Source organism: Lagopus muta, chromosome 5 (genome assembly GCF_023343835.1).
Source record: "Lagopus muta isolate bLagMut1 chromosome 5, bLagMut1 primary, whole genome shotgun sequence".
NCBI lineage: Eukaryota > Metazoa > Chordata > Aves > Galliformes > Phasianidae > Lagopus > Lagopus muta.
Window position 1 is genome coordinate 3,344,502 of NC_064437.1, and position 18,219 is coordinate 3,362,720.

An 18,219-nucleotide genomic window follows, 5' to 3' on the forward strand; every position below is an offset into this window, starting at 1 on the left:
TCCAGAAGGCAGGAGTAAGCAGGGAGGAGCTACTGAGTGCAGTTCTCTGCTTCACGTCATCCCTCTCAGCTTCCTATAGGGAGATGCAACTACACGATGTACATGATGTTCCCTGATCAGAGCATGTTGTGAAGTTACACCCTCGCCCTTGGGGAAGAAGCTCCACTCCACGTGTGTTCAAGCTCTCCACTCCCACACCATCACAACAACCAGACTTTGTCACCTTGAGCCATGGCTGAAGCTGCAAGAGAAAAATGAATGAGGCAAGAAGTAAAAGCCCCCCTTGGGTCACTCTTTGTCTCCTGTGGCTCAGGACACCGAACTGTTCAACACTGCGGCTGGAACTGAATCACAGGCAAGCAACATTTTCTACTACCATAAAAACAGCAAATAAGTAATAGCTTTCAGCCTGTAAACACAAGAAGACTTAGGTTAAATAGAGTTCTGAGTGGCACACTGTAACTGGTCGGTTGTACTCTAACTGGAAGCAGGAACTCCTATTAGAGCTAGCTCAGCCTAAAGAGTATCAGATGTTACTCAGGCCTTAGAAGGTCTGAGACATAAACTCTGCGTGCAAGACAAAAAGAAGTCAAATGACTCATGACAGAGTTTGTTCTAATATAAATGACTTTTTCTGGCTCTTGGCTTTTAAAGACTTGCCATTTTCAGATCTTGAACAGCTAACCTAGGCAGCTGGCTTCCTTAGCCAGTGTCCTTCATTTTGTGTATAAAATGCTGGCATTTACAAACTCATATTCCTCTGGCTAAGGGAGGGCAGTTTATTTTAGCACTGCAATCAATGCCATCATAAATCTTTCCTCTTCCAGCCCAACACTGGAAGCATAGCCAGTGCTAACAGTGCTGCGTGGATAAAATGTGCACCCATAAAAAAGAGCATGCACCACAATGCTTAACCAAAGAACTACAACCCTTGAGAGTACACCCGAGGAAGCAGCAAACGTGCTGGCTACCCAGTCATTCCATGGGGGCAAAGATATACAAACAAAATGAAAAGCAAAGCTTGCCTTGTCTCCCTTCCATGCAGTACAAGAAACATCCCTTAGATGGGACTATTGCAAAATTAAACAACCTTACAACCGTGGCCAGTAAATAATGAGTAATATGCCTGTATATTCAAAGCTCTTATACCAAACAGTCAAGGAAAGTGAGGATAGTTCATCACAAAAAGACCCCATTTATTAGAAGAGTTTCAAACAGCTTAGCATCTTTACGGCCATTACTCATCTCTTTCACCTAAGCTAAGTGCCAGCTTCCAACCCAGAGACGAACACATACCTCATTTATCAGCTGCAAGACACTCAAGCACAGTTTCTCTCAGTCCAGCCTAAAGACACAGCATTCAATAACTAAACTGCTTAATAAGAGGCAGGGAGACATCAGTCTGGGAAAATTTCACAAACATTCTTATCAGACATTTTGAAAGCATAAGGAGTCTGACCCAAGGCTGCTAGACTCAGAAGTATTTCGCTGAATATATCCAAGATGTTTAGCTCAGTTTTGAGCTACAGGGCTGGGAAACGAAAGGATCTTCCAAATGCAACACAATTATCATCTTCCAATTATCACCACCACTCTGTTCCTTGATAAAACATGGCGCCTCCAACACGGCTTCCCCACTCATGCTCCTTCAGAAGATCTCTGTATGGTCAAGGACTACGTGGAAACTGTGTGAAAAACCTACAGCGTGTGCTCACACAAACAGGTGCTACGTGGATCAAAACTTATTATATACTGAAGGTTAAAAATATTCATGGGAATGCAACCCCCAGTACTGCTACACATTAAGTACATTCCCTATACACCATTCTTAGCTGAAAACTACACCTGTAAAACTTAACAACACAACTTGTTTTGCTGTTTATCCACCCTCGCAAGGCATAGCAAGATATGGACACAATGCTTCTTTCACTGCACTGGAACAGGCTGCCCACGGAGGTGGTGGAGTCTCCTTCTCTGGAGATGTTCAAGACCTGCCTGGATGCCGACCTGTGCGACCTGCTGTAGGGAACCTGCTTTGGCAGGGGGGTTGGACTCAATGATCTCTGGAGGTCCCTTCCAACCCCTACAATTCTGTGATTCTGTGATTCTTTCTCCTTATTCATGTTTACCCACTGTTTTCCAACCCTGACGTGGAGGATTATCTTTGTGCAACAATCTGCAACTTATGCTTTTCCATGCCCAGTTGTTGGTTAGCCCCTCTGCTTATATTTCCCTCAAGAATGACAGTCACGGTCTTGCTACTCATTACGTGGACATTTGTCTCAATTAAAACAAATCAGAACCAAGAAGCAATTTTATATGGATTCTCTCTCTACAGTTCATTGCCCAATTTCTAGTATCAAATTGTATTTCAGAAATAAGTGCTGTGGGGGTGAAAAGTTGTTTCAGAACAAGAAAGTAAGCAAGAGTTGGGAGTGATTGTTGTACATCCATGTCCAAGAAACCAAGGAAATGAATACCCACGGCTTAAAGAGACCAAGAAGGAGACTGAGAACTGGATTCCAATTCTGAAGATGAGGAAAGCCAGTATGCTAATAAAGCCACTGGGATTTCTTGCTAATAAAACTAATAGGGGATCTTTAACATTTCAGATCCATGATTACATAAAAGAGAAGAAAGAAAAGTCTACTTAATATTAACTACAGCAAAATGGAAAGTACTGGAAGTGCTTAGATCATAGCAGCCATCAAACTACACAGATAGGGCAAATTTTGAGAAACAAAACCTTCCAGGCACTTATAGGAGAAATGACAACACAGTACAACAAGGTAAAAAACGTCTTGAGATACAAGAAGGCTCAGGTATGTCCTGATGATACAAACTACCGGCACCAAGTCCCATGACTCAGTGATCATAACGTCCTTCAGAAATTTATTGAAAAAGAAACCACACAAGCTATTTCAGACAGCTATTGCAGAGTCTGCATGCTTGTGCTTTGCTACAGAACAGTCTGATCCCCTGCACTGACATAGCAAGAGAGCAAATCCCAGATGGAAAATTTATCTCACAGCATAGCCCGATTGAATTTCCAATTCTCTGGTGCATAACTTGAGGGCTGTTCTGCTCAGCTCTTGAAGAGGCGAGGGCAAAGAGCCTTTAACTTTTTTGACATCTTTAACATCATTTAGGCAAGATGCTCTGAAAAGGACCTTACTGGCTACCGACAGTTACAAAGGATCCACGGTATCCTGCTTTGTACTCATCCTTCCTATAAAATATTGCTATCATGTTTTCCCCTGTCTAAATGGCCTGGACAGAAAGGGTGTCCAAGGTCCAAATGACTTCAGCCATGTCTTTGAGCATGTGGTAAAATCCGGCCTTAAAATAGAAAGGAGATGGATTACTGTACGCTTTAAAGAAAGCATCTGTCTACTATAAAGACACATTTATGGTTTGCTCATATTTATGGCTTTCCTCAAGACAAGGCCAGCAAACTAGAATAACTGCAAGGTAGCGATATTACACAATAATTTCTTCAACAAGGTGATCTTAGTCTTGGTCTGTTTGGAAACAATCAACAAATTGTACATCTTCTTGCAGTGACTCCAGCACCATCATTTCGGGTCTTGTTACACAGACGTGCACCCGTTGAATCGGAACTGTCCCAGTCAGCATCTTTCTTCCTGTTTGACAGGTCTCGGTAAGAAGAGCGCTACTGGGCTAGTAAGAGGCTCAACTTCTGCAGATTAACAAAACTCTAACTCCTGCTCTTTGCCAACATCAGCTGATGTGAGTTTATTAAAAGCTAACAGGCATGACGATCTAAGTGCTGAGCCCACAGAACAGATTTTGTTTATACACATATGGTCGCTTCTAATACTGTCATTGGGCATGTGCATGCAAGATATAAAAGTCAGGTGAAGCCAGTGGAATTATGCCAATGCACAAACCTGGACGAATCTCCCATATAAACAGTGAAGATTAAATAAATTTTGTGGGTCATTCGAACACGTTGGAGGCCCTAAATGTCTTTTCAGTCCATCCTCATAAATGTGGGAAATAGCTAACAAAACCTTTATCGCCGTTCTCAGACAGAATTAATAAACAGGTAAGCCCACTGATTTCCCGACACAGCGCCTTCCACCACTGCCAAACAGAAGGCCATGCTTTGTGTCATTTCATTAGTCTGGTATTCTGTTACCTACTTCCAGAAAAATAACATGGTCCCATCTTTATCTGTTGGATTTCTGAGATTGTCGTCTCCAACTTCAGTGATTCTGTGCCAGATACTCAGCTAACGGACATGGTTGCAGTTCTGTCACAGTCAACGTATTGCACTGACCTACTGCAGCTGCCTTTCCCTGTCATTAAAAGTTAGCAAGAAATTCCAAATCTGAACATTTGTGTCCTGGGTGACATTTACATTGGCACATGCTAAGTCCGCACAAAAGGACAGCACTGAACAGAAGACATTGCCTTCGTATCCTATTACCTCCAGTATCCACAACTCATATCTGAATGGGTAATAACCAATTGCAAGAGCCATAATAGCCTTTATCATTTCAGGATGTGTCATCTACAGGCAAACTGTGTGTCAGATTCCTGTTTGGGCTCTGATCCAGCAAAGTACTCCAGCAGATGGGCAGCCCTGCTTGTCTTCAACTGAACTTGTGGCCTACTTGAAAGTTAAATGATGTACCTGAATGCTTGACTGGATCAGGGCACCGGAGTAAACTGGTGTCACTGCTCTGAAATCCTGGAGTAATGCTGATTTACATTAACTGAGAATATTGCATTATGATTACGGACTACACTCATCTGTCATTTGAGTCGCTACATGACCTGCTACAACAAACTTTGACATTTTCCTAGACAAGTTTTTACCTGTAATAATTTCAAGTGATATAAAACGGCTACAAATCATCTAAGGTGACAATGAACCAAACACTGCTGTACAGCACGTACTGATCTGATAATTCATCAAATGTATGACAACATATAGCACTACCCACAGCACTCCACCAAGAACATTTAACAGCCACGGAATTATTTCTCTGAACTCCAGTACAAAAAGCAGCCAGCAGGATGATATCAAATGAGGGCAGCCCCGCTTCTCCTAAAAGGACCTCGGGGACTCCAAGGAGATTTGTGTGTCTGCACTTCAACAGCACAGCAATGTGGAAATGTTAAAGTTAGTAAAGCAAACAGTCCTCAAATGAGAAGGGCAACAGATGTCAACTAGTATCACATGTCCGTAAACAGCAACAAGACAGAGGGTACTTTGCTGAGCGCTTTGTGAAAGCATCATGCTCTCAGCTCCATCTCAGCTGTTTGTCTCTGAGCAGTGGTGCTTGTATGTGTGATTTAACACCCGCCAAGAGTGGACTTCCAACCACACATAAATACTGTCCACTGAAGTCGGCTGAAAGAAAGTAGAAATGTTTTCATATATTTATTGCGGCTTTTGAAAAGTGAAAAAAAAAATCATACTGAATGCTCTCAAACCAATTGAAAGCTCATTGTGTGCTTGGCAGAGACAGACAAGCATTTATATTTCTCAGCTTTAATGCAGAAGGATCATCCTTAGGGCAGAAGAGTAGTTCTGATTCATCCACTTCTTACCCTTACTGCTAAGACTTCTGACACAAAGGCCAAAATATGCTAACTAAAAAGGCACTCTTTGTACCATAAACACTACACCACAAGGAACTGGACAGTGGCCATCAAATCACTGCCTTTTAATTTTTCCCTCTCATCTATATTTCTCTAAAGATTTCTGGTAAGAAGGCAGCTGACTCTATACAAAAGCCAGAGGCATTGCCAGCATCTTGGTGGTTTCATGCATGCTGTATTGAATCCAACCTTTTCGATGCAAGCAAAAAAAAAAACACCCACCCAAACCATTTCAATTAGGCAAAGATGTATTTCAGTGTCAAAACACCATGGAGAGAGGTAAAGGAATGGAGTTCTACTGCTGAATCACTGCTTTGAATCCAAGCCTGGCTGCAAATATTGAACACAGTGACCACAGTCACTGAACATCTTAGCTGTTTATGTGGACAACAGCTTGGTTCTCAGCAAGCTGTACTGTCTGCATCACAAACTGTCCATGACATTACTTGATAGCTTTGCTGACAGTCAGAAGTGAGAACACACAAAATGAATGGACTGTGAAGATTCAGCTCTTTTCACCACCAGAATACTGTGTCTAACAATAGCTGTACCAGCTATGCACAAAAATTTCAAGGCATTTTTTTCATGGAGCACATGCCCTTTCCATAGAGACTGATGACGAACATATCCAGGATGGGATTTAAAAGAATCACTGACATAAAGACGTGGCTGTGCCATGCCCAGCCAATATACTACAAAGAAAAGCAAAAGCCAACGCCCAGCCTTGCCCAAGAATGGCCTCCACTGAAGCATGGACTCAAAGCGCAGACGAACAAACTTGGAGCTTCTAAAGAAAAGGAAGGCAAGCTCACAGCACCTGAACACGCAATCTGCACACAGCATGGCATCTAATTACAACCACCTCCTTCTTCTGACTTTCCAAAACACCCCGATTAAGAAAATAGGAGAAAAACATCCCAATGTAACATGAAGGCCCTTAGCAAAAGGTGCATTAATTGGGTAAGGCAAGCCAACGAAATGATTAATTTGCTGCTCTCCTTCATTATTATGTTTACACAAGTTGATTATAGCACTTAATTACTAATTTACCCTGCTCAAAAACAAGAGCACTTTACATTTTTAATGAGATGAAGGAAGGCAATATTACCTAATTCAACAGGGAGAAGTCATTTTATTTCCTCTTTTGATTTCCCAAGTTATTACCATTTCTAAGGAAAAAAAGCTGTCCTCTCCCTGATCTTTCACTTGGTTCTTCCTTTTGAAAATATGGAAATCAACTAGAACACCTGTATTAATTTCAATCCATGACCTGACAGGTAATACTTTGAAAGAGGAACAGAGGATCAGATCATCAACTGAAGCATGTCCACTGACATAAGCGGAGCTACACGAAATTGCAGAGACAGCCTGATCCAGAAGTGAAAACAGCCCCATCTTGCTCCTTCTGTCAGCAAAAAGTTGAGCAGGTCCAATTACTACTTATGTGTCTTCTTAAGAAATGCTGTCAATTCACTATTGCCAGTTGGTCCATTACCAGAGCTGTGGACTAACTATATTGTACTAGAAAGAACCAACTTCTAGCTCAACGTTTTACACCAAAAATGAATGCAGAAAGTTACCAGTGAAACGTATTTTATACAACCAGATGAAGTTCTTCCTCTTCCATATTAACCAGTAAGAGTGACCCACATTAGATACCAGCTCCAAAATAAATTTGGCAGTTTAGTTTCATACTAGCAATTTTATTAATTGCTTTAATATGCAATTAAGGAATAGTCAGTGGAGTGCAGAGTTTTATAAGGCAATAACCCTGTTCCCTGGTGTACAGCTTTGTCCCAAAGAGTCGGGTATCCAAAAAAAGAAAAGAAAAGAGCTGGATGATTGCCAAATCAAACAGCACCTTCTTCCCATTTTCAATTACATACAAGTGAAGCAGATTAATGAGGATATAGTGGAAACTTTGACATTTATTTATTGAACATTTTTACTGAGAAGGAATTGCTGGCTTGCTATACCGGAAACTATATTTTTACTACAGAAACAATCACATGGAAAAAAAACCAGGATCCTGCTGCTGCACATGGAAGGAATGGCGAGAACCAATAAATGGACCCATCTAAGCCAGAAGCAGTAAGGTTATTTCACTGAATGAGGCACGTGTTTCAGAAATCCCCCAAACTATAGTATATGTTTCATAAATCCTTATGTCATATGATTTTTACACAGCACTATCTTCTGTGTCAGCGCTGACCCGGGCAGGCTGTGCTCCAGTTCACAGGAACAATAATCAAGGTATTATAAAACCTCCAAAAGGAAAAAGCTGTAGCAGGGGCAAATGAAAAGATAAACCAAATTGCACGAAGAAATTCAGATTTTCTCCTTTTCCCGGAGACTCTGGAGACTAAATAACCAAAAGATGAAATGGGAAGTAACTCTCACCACACCGCGTGTGGTTTTTTTTCCTTTTTGGATAAACCAATTGTTTTAATTCTCTTTTACCACAGAGGAGAAAAATGCAGTGAGAATAAATGAAGAGGAAAACAGAGAAGTCAACATTCTTTGAAGGAACGACATATGGTGGCCAGGCATGAGAGATGGAGGTTATAAATCTTTCCTTGATAGAATTACCTAAAGATGAAATTGCAGCTCCAAGGGGCTCGAGCTCCTAAAACCACACACATCCAGCAAATTAACCTCAACGGCTACAAATTTTACAGTAACTTTCATTTCCAATCTGTTGTGTTTTTTTTTTCCTCCTGCGAAGGCTCAGCATACTGAGAACTCTGTGACAAATACAGATGCAGTGAACAAAAAGCATGAAAATCTTTTCTGTCCAAATCACACAAGAAGATAAAAGAAATAAGGATTATAAGGAAGTACCACGTCCTGTAAATGGCCACTGCTGTATTACAGAAAAGGGAAGGAGTTGGGAGGTGCACTGAGACTTGCTTCCTTCTGAGAAGAAACTCATTAAGGGAAAAGCATATTTGTGTTCCAGCCATTATAATCAGTTGCCCAAGAAGAGGAAGTGTGAGAATCCAATTGCTTCACAAACGTGCTGATTGGGTTCACTATGCAACAACTGTAGGTAAATCACTCCCTGTTCCTGGAGCAATAATCCCCCAGTTTCTCTGCAGCAACTTCCCCATTTCCAAATCCCAGTGATGGAATGTAACAGGACTAAGGATCAAGACAGTACAGGATTATGGGAGTAACAGCAACCACCACAACCACCTACTTTACCCCTAAGGAAACAACGGGCAATGCCAATCCATTTCCCAACCATTAATCTAAAGTCTAACACTAATTACAGTACACGGTTACCATATGTTTCTTACTCTATACTGTTTCTCCTTACCACACACCTTCCTGGGTACCAAATTTCCTGAGCAAACAGCAGATGGTCAGAGCACTGGCTCTGTCTTGGTGCCCTGTGCCCCCCAAAAGCCCACAGCACCAGAATGAATGAGCAGGGCAGCACTAACACCTGATGCACGCTGCAATCCCAAAGCTGCAGCTTTGGTGTGCAGACACATCCTGAGCTCAGCCCTGCTCCACAGGCTCACCAGCTCCCTGAAGCATCACTCTGAGCAGCACTGCTACTAATGGTTGGCACCGGTGTGCTTTACTGCCTGCTATGTAGTCAGCAGACCTTATGAAATCCAGACTAAGATTACCAGAAGTATTTTGAGAGACCTTGGTTTTGGGTCCTATTTCCAAGCTTTCCTAAAGATGCCTGGATTTTAGAGAAGAGAGAACAGCAAAGCCAGGAAAACCAGACGGCCTTTAAGCATTTTGATTTTGACATGTCCGAAAATCATTCTGAGAAATGTGACCAAAATCACTGGGACAAATACAGCAAAAATTCCCCTTCAAACAAACATAGTCATAAAGAAAGAGGCTACTGCTAAAAAAAACACACAGGGTTGGTTGTTTGGTGGTTTTATTTGTATTTTTTTCTCCTTTACTGTTAGACTGAGCAAACAAACAGTTTTGGAAAACTCAATAACTAAGTAGGAAACATCTATCAGAAGGCAGATAATAACTTCTTCTATTTGCAGAAACTACAATGACACTGAATGTTTGCAGCAGCACCTCTACAAAAGGTTTTGCTTTGCAGAAAGTGTTAGAAAAACAAGAGGTTATTGAACTGCAACGTTAGATGCCCCTTTACACCTAAAAAAACATTTCTATATTTTATACTGTTCCTGATCTCAAGTACCTGAATTCTTTGGAAAATATTTCAACATAATTGAAAACATTTGCTGCACAATACAGCTGATATTGCCATTGGTGTCACCTCTTTAACTACAATCTTCTGAACAGACACGAAGTCAAAACACAGAGTGGCTTCTTCCCACCGCAGGTTTGGTGTCTCGGATGGGGCCTCACCTGGCTCCCAGCAAACACCACTGGCAGTGGGGTGGAAAGAAACATGTCATAAAAGTCCAGTGAGATGAACAACAACAGTTGTTTCCAAACTTTTTCCCCCTTTTCTGTTCCAGGGGGATCCCAAGGAAGTGCCTGGGGCTGACCTGCAACTCAGTGAAAAAAAGGCATCGCCCTGCAGGCCAGCAAGAGCCTTGCAATCAGACCCGACACGAATGGAGAAAGCAGCCTGAGGCACTGGAATGAAATGGGATTTGTTTCTTTTTTTTCTTCATATTCTGGTATTACTTTCTTTGATTCAAGAAAAGATGGGAAGGGACCGTATTTTTATGAAGACAGACTTACTTAATTTAAAGAGTTTTGAGATGGTCACTGATTGCATAGTAGTGTAAGGTATCTTAAACTAGAAACGAAATGCTGCTGTAAATGAAACAGATAACAGAAAGGCAGGAATTAAATATGAGTTCCTATCACCAAAAGCTGCTACTGAAATTACGTTCATCAAAACAATTAAGATTTCCTTAGAAGCACTGGAATTTTTAAGTAGAAATGCATATTGTACAATGTATTTGTTCCAAGGGGATTAACTTTAATGGAAGAATTCTTATGAAAGGAAGCTGTGCTTTCTGCTAGGAGAGGAAGTGCCTTATGGTAGCACAAGGACAGGTGGGAAAACAGCTGATTCTGAGAACACAGATGGTTCTACAGGTTTCTGTGTCTTACTGTCACTTATATAAACACAGTTAAGTCATGCTTTGGCTGATCCACTGAACATAAAAGCATTACTGCCACTTCTACAACCATTAAGGGACTGAAATAACACAAATAAACATGAAGTTCCACTCTCGTGATTAACTCTGAATTCACTGGGAGCAAAACAAAAGGTGTAGGTGTGTTTTTTGTTCTTTTTAACTCTGTAAGTGCTATGGTATTTCTGACATTTAATGCTCCTCAATGTGAAGTGGGACTCGGAGCTGAGATGAAAGTGTGACCTTCTTGCAGGAGAGGGCCTTGACAAATGCCCTCTTCTGCCTTTAGATTAAGATTATATGGCCTAACTTACAGAGAACAGCTTATACTGCATGTCACCACAGCCAAACATTAGTGAATCTTCTGTGCTCATAAGTAACAGTGTTAAAGAATGAGGGTGGACAGAAAGCGATGCTGGCTCCCTCTTGGCTCTGCAAACTTTTCCACTTGAATCAAAGCCTGTGCATAAGGCCAAATTTCCAAACATAAAATATAATTCAAAAAGACATAATTGAAAATAAAAAATCAGGTACTGCATACCTGTATGGATGCAAAATCCCCAGAAGCACAAGCTCCAAGAATAGCGGCACCCACAAGAACAGACTCCACTTCTTTGGACAGGACAACAGGCTTGCCTATACAGGAAAAAGTCACACATCTGTTAGGAAGAATAAAGCAATGCAGCAGTAGCTGCACAATAAATAACTAAAGGTAAAAAAGGAAAAGAAAGGAGGAATGAAAAAGGACTTGAAAATCCATGTTCACGACTCCATTTATACAGTACAACCCACTGCAGATAAATGTTAACCTGTGATGCGTGGTTCCAGGACCCCCCCCCCCCCCCCCAAAAAAAAAAAAAACAAACAAAAAAACAAACAAAAAAACCCAGCAGAATGTAAATAAAACAATTTCAACATAATATTAATGCAGATCTTAAAGCAAATGAAGAACAGTGGTTATTCAGCTCAAAGCACTTGGCTGTAACCTGCTACCCACACCCTTCAAACCAACCTGAAAACTGCAAGTTGACCTTGAGGGGAATAGAGTGGTAACCTTTCTGTTTCTTTTGTAATGAACAGCAAAAAAACAAGAAGGCTGTTTGTGTTTGTTTTTAAATATATGCCAACAAAGCCAGCCTGTTTTTGCTGGAAGGCAGAAAAATATAAATAGTGACCTTTCACAAGCTGTGAATGAAATAATAAAGAGAAATCTTATCTTCCAATACAATATAGTTGAAAAAGAAAATTAAAACCTTAGAAAAACAGAATAAAATACAATGAAAAACTTTGCATATTTTGCAAAAGAAGTGAAAAAAGCCAGTTTCATCACCCATGGGTGCCATCATACTTTTCCTCAGTTCACACAAATTTTTCAGAGACCTGCACTATCAGTGTAAAATCAGAAGGAAAAAGAGCAATGAACCACTAAAAACTGCCTGCTTTCTGAATTCTTAGAGATGCCTAAACTGTGTAACAACTCCTCTAGCTGCACTCTGGATGCTCATCCCACTAAAGCAAAGAATTGTATATTCCTACAGTATTTGGCACGCGTGTAAATTTCCATTACTGAGATAATTTCATTGGATGCATGATGATGCAAACATGGAGGTGGGAGGAGGACTTCCTTTTCCAAATAGCCTCAGTTATATGATGCTCCTGCAAGCCAACTGCGAGATCAGAAGGAGCTGAAAGGGGAGATGTAAAGAAAGCTCTGAACAACTCCTACAGAGGAAAAGCCAAATACATGCTTTTAAAATGGGACAGAAAAGTATTAATATAAAAACCAACTATCAATGCAAAGCAAGCTCACCTTGCACCCCAGCATCTGCCAACATGCTGGTTTTGCTGTGTTCTCTCAGTTTAAAGCTGCCTGCGATCATTTTCCAGTGCCACAGCACTCTTCATGCCATTTTTTCTTATAGTTAGCACAGACAGTGTGGTGCAGAAAGAAAACAGGTACAGCACAGGCTTGTTGCTGGACTGCTGGAATGGCTACTAGGCGTGAGCCAATGCGACCACAGCACCCCGTGGGTTTGTCTGAATTACAATAAACACATCCACCGTGAAAACAAGAGTGCAAAATCTGACTCGTGAGCACTCCTCCTGCTAAGATGGAGCACAGCTCGGGACTTGGGCTGGCTGGGATCAGACACAGACAGCCTAACACTACGCTCACAGCCACGCGGCTGCTCGCCGGGCGCTGAAGCAGAAAGCAACTTTCAGCACGCTCTAAAATTTACTGCACATTTCCTGCACCATCAGAATGAATGCAGAATTCTTACCAAGCAAACAAAAAGATCAAGATACTTTTTAAGTGGCCTGTAAAGTTATCTACTGGATGTCTGCATGGCTGAGTCACGGGCATTTGCAGCTAACAATAATATATTCAGATTTTTTTCCTCTCGTGAAAGAATGGGGGATTGATCCTGGAATGTTAGTTATTTTATCTGATAGGCTCAAATGAGTTCAACACAACCGGGAGCATTTCACTTAGATGAACTCTGACATCTCTTGTCAGTCACAGATTTTACAAATGGGGGAGAACTCCAGACTGCAAAAGGGCCTTTTTGTACTGAATTGTACTTGGCCATTAGTTACAGTCAAAGAACTCCTGATTACATTTTAATCGGAATACGTTTTCACAGATCCTTTGTTTTACACCGCAGGAATCAGCCTCCCAAACTTTGCATGCTGAAATTCACCTAAAACATTTGAGTCACGAATGGAAAGATATGCACCTCTCAACATTCTTCACAAACAAAGTGCCACCTCGACCACAACACGTTCAGTGAATTGTAAGGCCAACAGGCATTATCATTTACTTCTCCATTTCTGTTCTCAACTCACTACAAAAAAGAATATTTTCGTCTTCCCTTCTGCATCAAGGTTATGAAATGTGGTTTGATGTTAGGGCAAGTCAGATCTCCCAACCAAGTATCCCAAATCTGAGCATCACTGTGCTCATGACAGCTCAAACAGTCTTCACATGATATACACTCTAAACACATACTGCTCAAAGTTATTCTGAAGTCTTTGAAACTAAATTTTGTTATTTTTTTCCCTGTTATTGAAAGTATATTCAACTGACTCAAAAGTGTGCTAAGACAGCAGTGCACACAGGTTAACAGAGATCAGAAGCACTGAAGCCACAAACCCAGCACCTTCCATCTATCAGTAGTTGTACAAAACTAAATGGAACATCATGCAGGAGCAGGAATGCAGAAATTGCCCTCTAAACCATATGAAAGGTAATTTAGAACGGATTTGAACTCTACAATGCATTGTGTGTCCAGCATGAGCAGAAATTGAAATAGGATGAACCTGACAGAGATTTCACTAGAAATAAAGCACATCTGACGTAGAAACAAACTCATCAAACATATCACGCATTATCCTCATCAAATTAACTTCTTGTAATCTGATGAAGTGGAAGAATTTTTATATCATGCCTAGAATACTTTTTATAAATCTGGTAGTGAAGAACATCACAGACATAACTTACACCTACTGGTTCTGAAAATTCCACACAGCTTTTATATTAATTCTACTGCACTTTCTTAGGAAGTTGTGGATCTTAGGCTAAGATCCACAAACTAGAAATAAGTTGGAAGATCCTCCAAAAGTCCATTTTCTAACAATACGAATTATGGAGCTTTATTTGCACCACATCTTGGTATTATTCTCTAATGCCTTTAAATTTCAGGAAATCCAGTCTTGCAGGAAGTTACATTTCATTCCAATATTTTTGTCCAACCAACAAAATTCAGTTCTATGTAAAGGAAGTATTTATTTTTCCAGACACGAGGCACTTGGCCACCTACAATAATAAAGCAGTTGACACTCCTTTACCCAAACTTCCTCTCGCTTACCAGTAATGTCAGCATGCATCTGCACAAAGAGAGGGTTCTTGCTCAGCCCACCACACAGGAACAGGGTGTTGATATGATGGCCTGCAGCCTCCATAGCTTCCAAAATATGTCTTGTTCCTAACTTGAAAAAGGGAAAAAGAAAAAACAAAAACTCAACAGATGAGCACAAGAGAGCAGCCACAGGAACAGAAGAACAACGTGCTACAAAGTGTGACAGAAATGTAGAGACACTACCTGCCCCTAGCAGTAACCCGAGGGCTGGGAGTAAACCAGAAGGGTACAGACTTGGCTTAGCTTGAAAGAGTAAATGGTATTGTGATTAAGGACAAGAAAAATCATGCAGATTGCACAGAGAATTCAGAAGTACAAAGGCACAGTACACTGCAGTGAGCATCCTTGGGCTGGCTGAAAACAGGAAAAGGTAACTTCCACTCTATAGTGCTGGGAAAAAAGGGGCTTGCAGGGAAGTACTTACAAGGGTGAAGACTGCAATTACTAGAAGACAGAAATGGGCACCAGCTAAACTGATGGCAGTGATAAGCAGCTGTTTGTGACCATGAGCAGCACGACACAGAAAAGGTTTCCATAACCCTTATATGTCAAAGACACTCCCACCAAAAACTCCTGTTTTCTTGTTTTCTTTCTACAGATACATCTCAGTATCACTCTCAGTATTGAGATTTCTGGCAGAACAGAACAAAAAAATAAAACAAAAAAGGAGCAAATGATAAACCTGTACTTTCTGTCTTTTCAGCAAAAAGGAAAACCTGAGGAATTTTCTATTGGCTTAACTATTTCTCTTGGCCTTTGCCCTGCACAAAATAAAATGTTCCATTTCATGCCTGGATTAATTGAAACATGTCTAAAATGTGGGTATATTTTTAAACTTTTCATTTCAAAGTCTTTATTCTCAGGAGCTCATATTAGAACAGGTCAGTGTTCTGTAAATGACAAAAGCAAACAGGTTGCCAATAAAAAATCTTCCCTCTTTGTGCTGCCCCTGCTTGCCATTGAAGCCAGCGCTCTCTGTTTTCTCTTCCAGTTTCACTGACCGTCTGTCCCCCTGAATTCCCAGCTCATTATAATACCCTGGAAGTTAATTCTGAAGTACAAACTTGACAAAATACCAAATCCAAGTCAAAACTTCAACCCAAGCTGACCGTTCTTAGGCAAACTCCCCACCAAACACAATCTGGTCCCGTTCTGACAAACCGTTATTTATGTTTTCTTTATGCTTTGCTGCGGGTTCACTAAGAGGTCTGCTGCCTGCAATAAAGCCCTCTGCAAATAAACTCCACTAAAACAGAAACTAGCAGATTTTCTGCAGATTGAGCCACGTGCTGTGACTGGCACAATCCTGGACAGGTCTTCAAATGTATTTTTGAGTATTAAGGCAAGCGGTTACGAGGAACTTCAGCAGCCGCAACGCAGCTGACTAAATCCATCACTTCCCTATTGACACAGAGAGCTCATTTCCAAATTATTTATGGAAAAAAAACCCAAAAAACTACTTGAGAAAGTCTGTCTCCTCTGACCGGGCTCGATGGCCACGGCTGGATCTCTGTTCTCACAGGCCCAACTGGCGCATCGCGTTCTGCAGTGAATGGTCAGAAGGATTTTCTCTTTCACTACTTCTGAAATTCCAATGTACGAACAACTTGTCTCCCAACGTACACATGCCAAAGATCCTGAGAAAGGACACGCTGTGAAAATTATTTTGTGTTTACCTGCCTGGAAAATTGTATTCACAGAGCAATTTAAATTAAAGCCTGACTTATTTCACTGTGGGTCGGGGGGGGAACTAATTTAATCCTGGATTGGAGAAAATGCAAATGGAGGGGCTTGAAATGCAAATTTTATATGAAAAGAAAAAAAGCGTCTCCTGCTGAAAAGAAAACCAGAGATTAACATTCTGCAGGCAGGCCTACACTTTGTACAGGACTTTTACTTAGCTTTAAGGATGTCTTGCTGCAGTGGTTAATGGTACGGGACTGGGGCTGTGCTTCTGCAAAGCAAAGCTAACCTGGGAGTGGCAGAGCATGGGAGGAAATGTAAAATTTCCAGGTACAGCACCAGCAGTTGGTAAATACATCACACCAAACCCAAGGCCGCTGCTGTCTGCTTTCCAGCTACTACCTGAATAGTGTTTACCAAAAAATTAATTTCTGTTAACTTACAATGAAAAGTATTGCATGACCTTTTGATATTAAATCACACGATCGAGGCAATTAACGATCACAAATGCTGAATGCAGAGCTGAACTCAGTATGTGTGTTTTCCAATAAAACGTGAGTTGCATTGTACAATGAGATAATAGGTGACTTTCCCAGGATTTCCAGCTGAGAAGGTTTCCACCTCATTAGCACAGCACAATACCTGAGCACCTGTTCGATACTGGGAAGTTTTCAGTTTCTTTCAGGGTTGTATCAGTAGCTGGCATTGATTAAACTCTCCTACACATTCTCATTCAAACTGTGGGATTAGACTGAAACATCAGGTAGAACCCAGCTACATACATCCTAAAAAAGATCAGAACTGACAACCATCCATTCCAGACCCAAGTTATTTGCTGAAGATGGAGGGTTAACACACGACATGTACAGCTCACAGTGAATTTACAGCAGCCGCCCACCCTGTATCCCAGATGGCTGACCCAACCTAGCGAAGTTGCTGTTTAACCAGTAGAGGAGTTTGGAAGTTTTCCAGCCAAATAGAGGTTTGTCAGGAAAACTCCCCAATTCATCAACATGTTAATGTTTTGCAAGTTCAACAAGTTCTGTTTTTTTTTATAATTACAAAGAGGATGTCAAAGGAATGTCAGCTGCAGTCACTGAACGCCTGGGGATAGCATGCCCCATCGCAGATACCCTGTGCCAGTGCCTCAAAACAACTCCTTTGACCCAGGTTCTTGTGTCAAAATAGAACTTCTCATGAACTGGAAATCCTGGTTTCTGGAAAGTCTCTCATCTGAGAAAACGAGGGCAGAAACAGAAGTATTCCTATCACATATCCCATCCATGCATGCTAGCAAACTTCTGTGCCATTTTCATAAAGGTGGTCTCTCTGCTTTACAGAAACACAGCCTCAGATTGCAATTGTCATATATAAGACAACTGCTTGCCTTCCAACGGGGAGACCATGAGAGGAACGAGCTGTGGTTCATTCAGTATGTAGAGATACAGACCCACTCAGACTTCAGCAATGTGGTTCTGACTCTCCCATCACACAGCGAGGGGAAATCTGTGCATTTAGGAACAGTCTGAAGCTGAGGTAAATTTGGGGAGAGCAAGTTCCTTCCTAAAAGGAAGTCAGTGCTTTTTTTCCTCCACTATCTCGGCTTCGCTCTAGACAGCCCACGATGCCAACACTGCCCCTCATAGCATCGGCCTCTTTCTCACATATGCACCAGAAACAAAGGCTCTGAATTGTCATAAGGGGAAATCTTTCTAGGGAACATATTCTTCACACCATTTCCTACAGCGGGGAGTAGTCAGCAATGTGGTAAACAGTATCTTGCTCCTTTAAGAAGTCCATTAAGTGAATTCATCTATTACTAGCAATCTGTTTAGTGGAGGGGAATGATCAGTCTGCCACAGAACACAAGACAATTCATTTGT

At 41.2% G+C, this 18,219-nt stretch overlaps 2 protein-coding genes across 12 annotated transcripts in view; one reads left to right on the top strand and one right to left on the bottom strand.

Annotated features, from left to right (window-relative positions):
• Nucleotides 1-11,268, top strand: part of LOC125693901 (E3 ubiquitin-protein ligase RNF170-like) — a 45,063-nt gene extending 33,795 nt beyond the window's left edge. Inside the window, exon 5 of the mRNA XM_048946370.1 lies at nt 10,101-11,268. Within this exon, the coding sequence (XP_048802327.1) occupies nt 10,101-10,217 (117 nt within the window). The 3' untranslated portion in view covers nt 10,218-11,268. The remainder of the gene's footprint in view (nt 1-10,100) is intronic.
• Nucleotides 1-18,219, bottom strand: part of FGGY (FGGY carbohydrate kinase domain containing) — a 281,489-nt gene that overhangs the window by 14,933 nt on the left and 248,337 nt on the right. For 10 of the 11 annotated variants that reach the window (XM_048946340.1, XM_048946341.1, XM_048946339.1 and 7 more), the window contains 2 exons: nt 14,603-14,723; nt 11,275-11,369 (listed from right to left, as the gene is read on the bottom strand). In XM_048946340.1, the coding sequence (XP_048802297.1) occupies nt 11,275-11,369; nt 14,603-14,723 (216 nt within the window). Of the gene's footprint in view, nt 1-11,274; nt 11,370-14,602; nt 14,724-18,219 lie in introns of those variants that run through there. The other variant, XM_048946344.1, reaches the window with a different exon arrangement.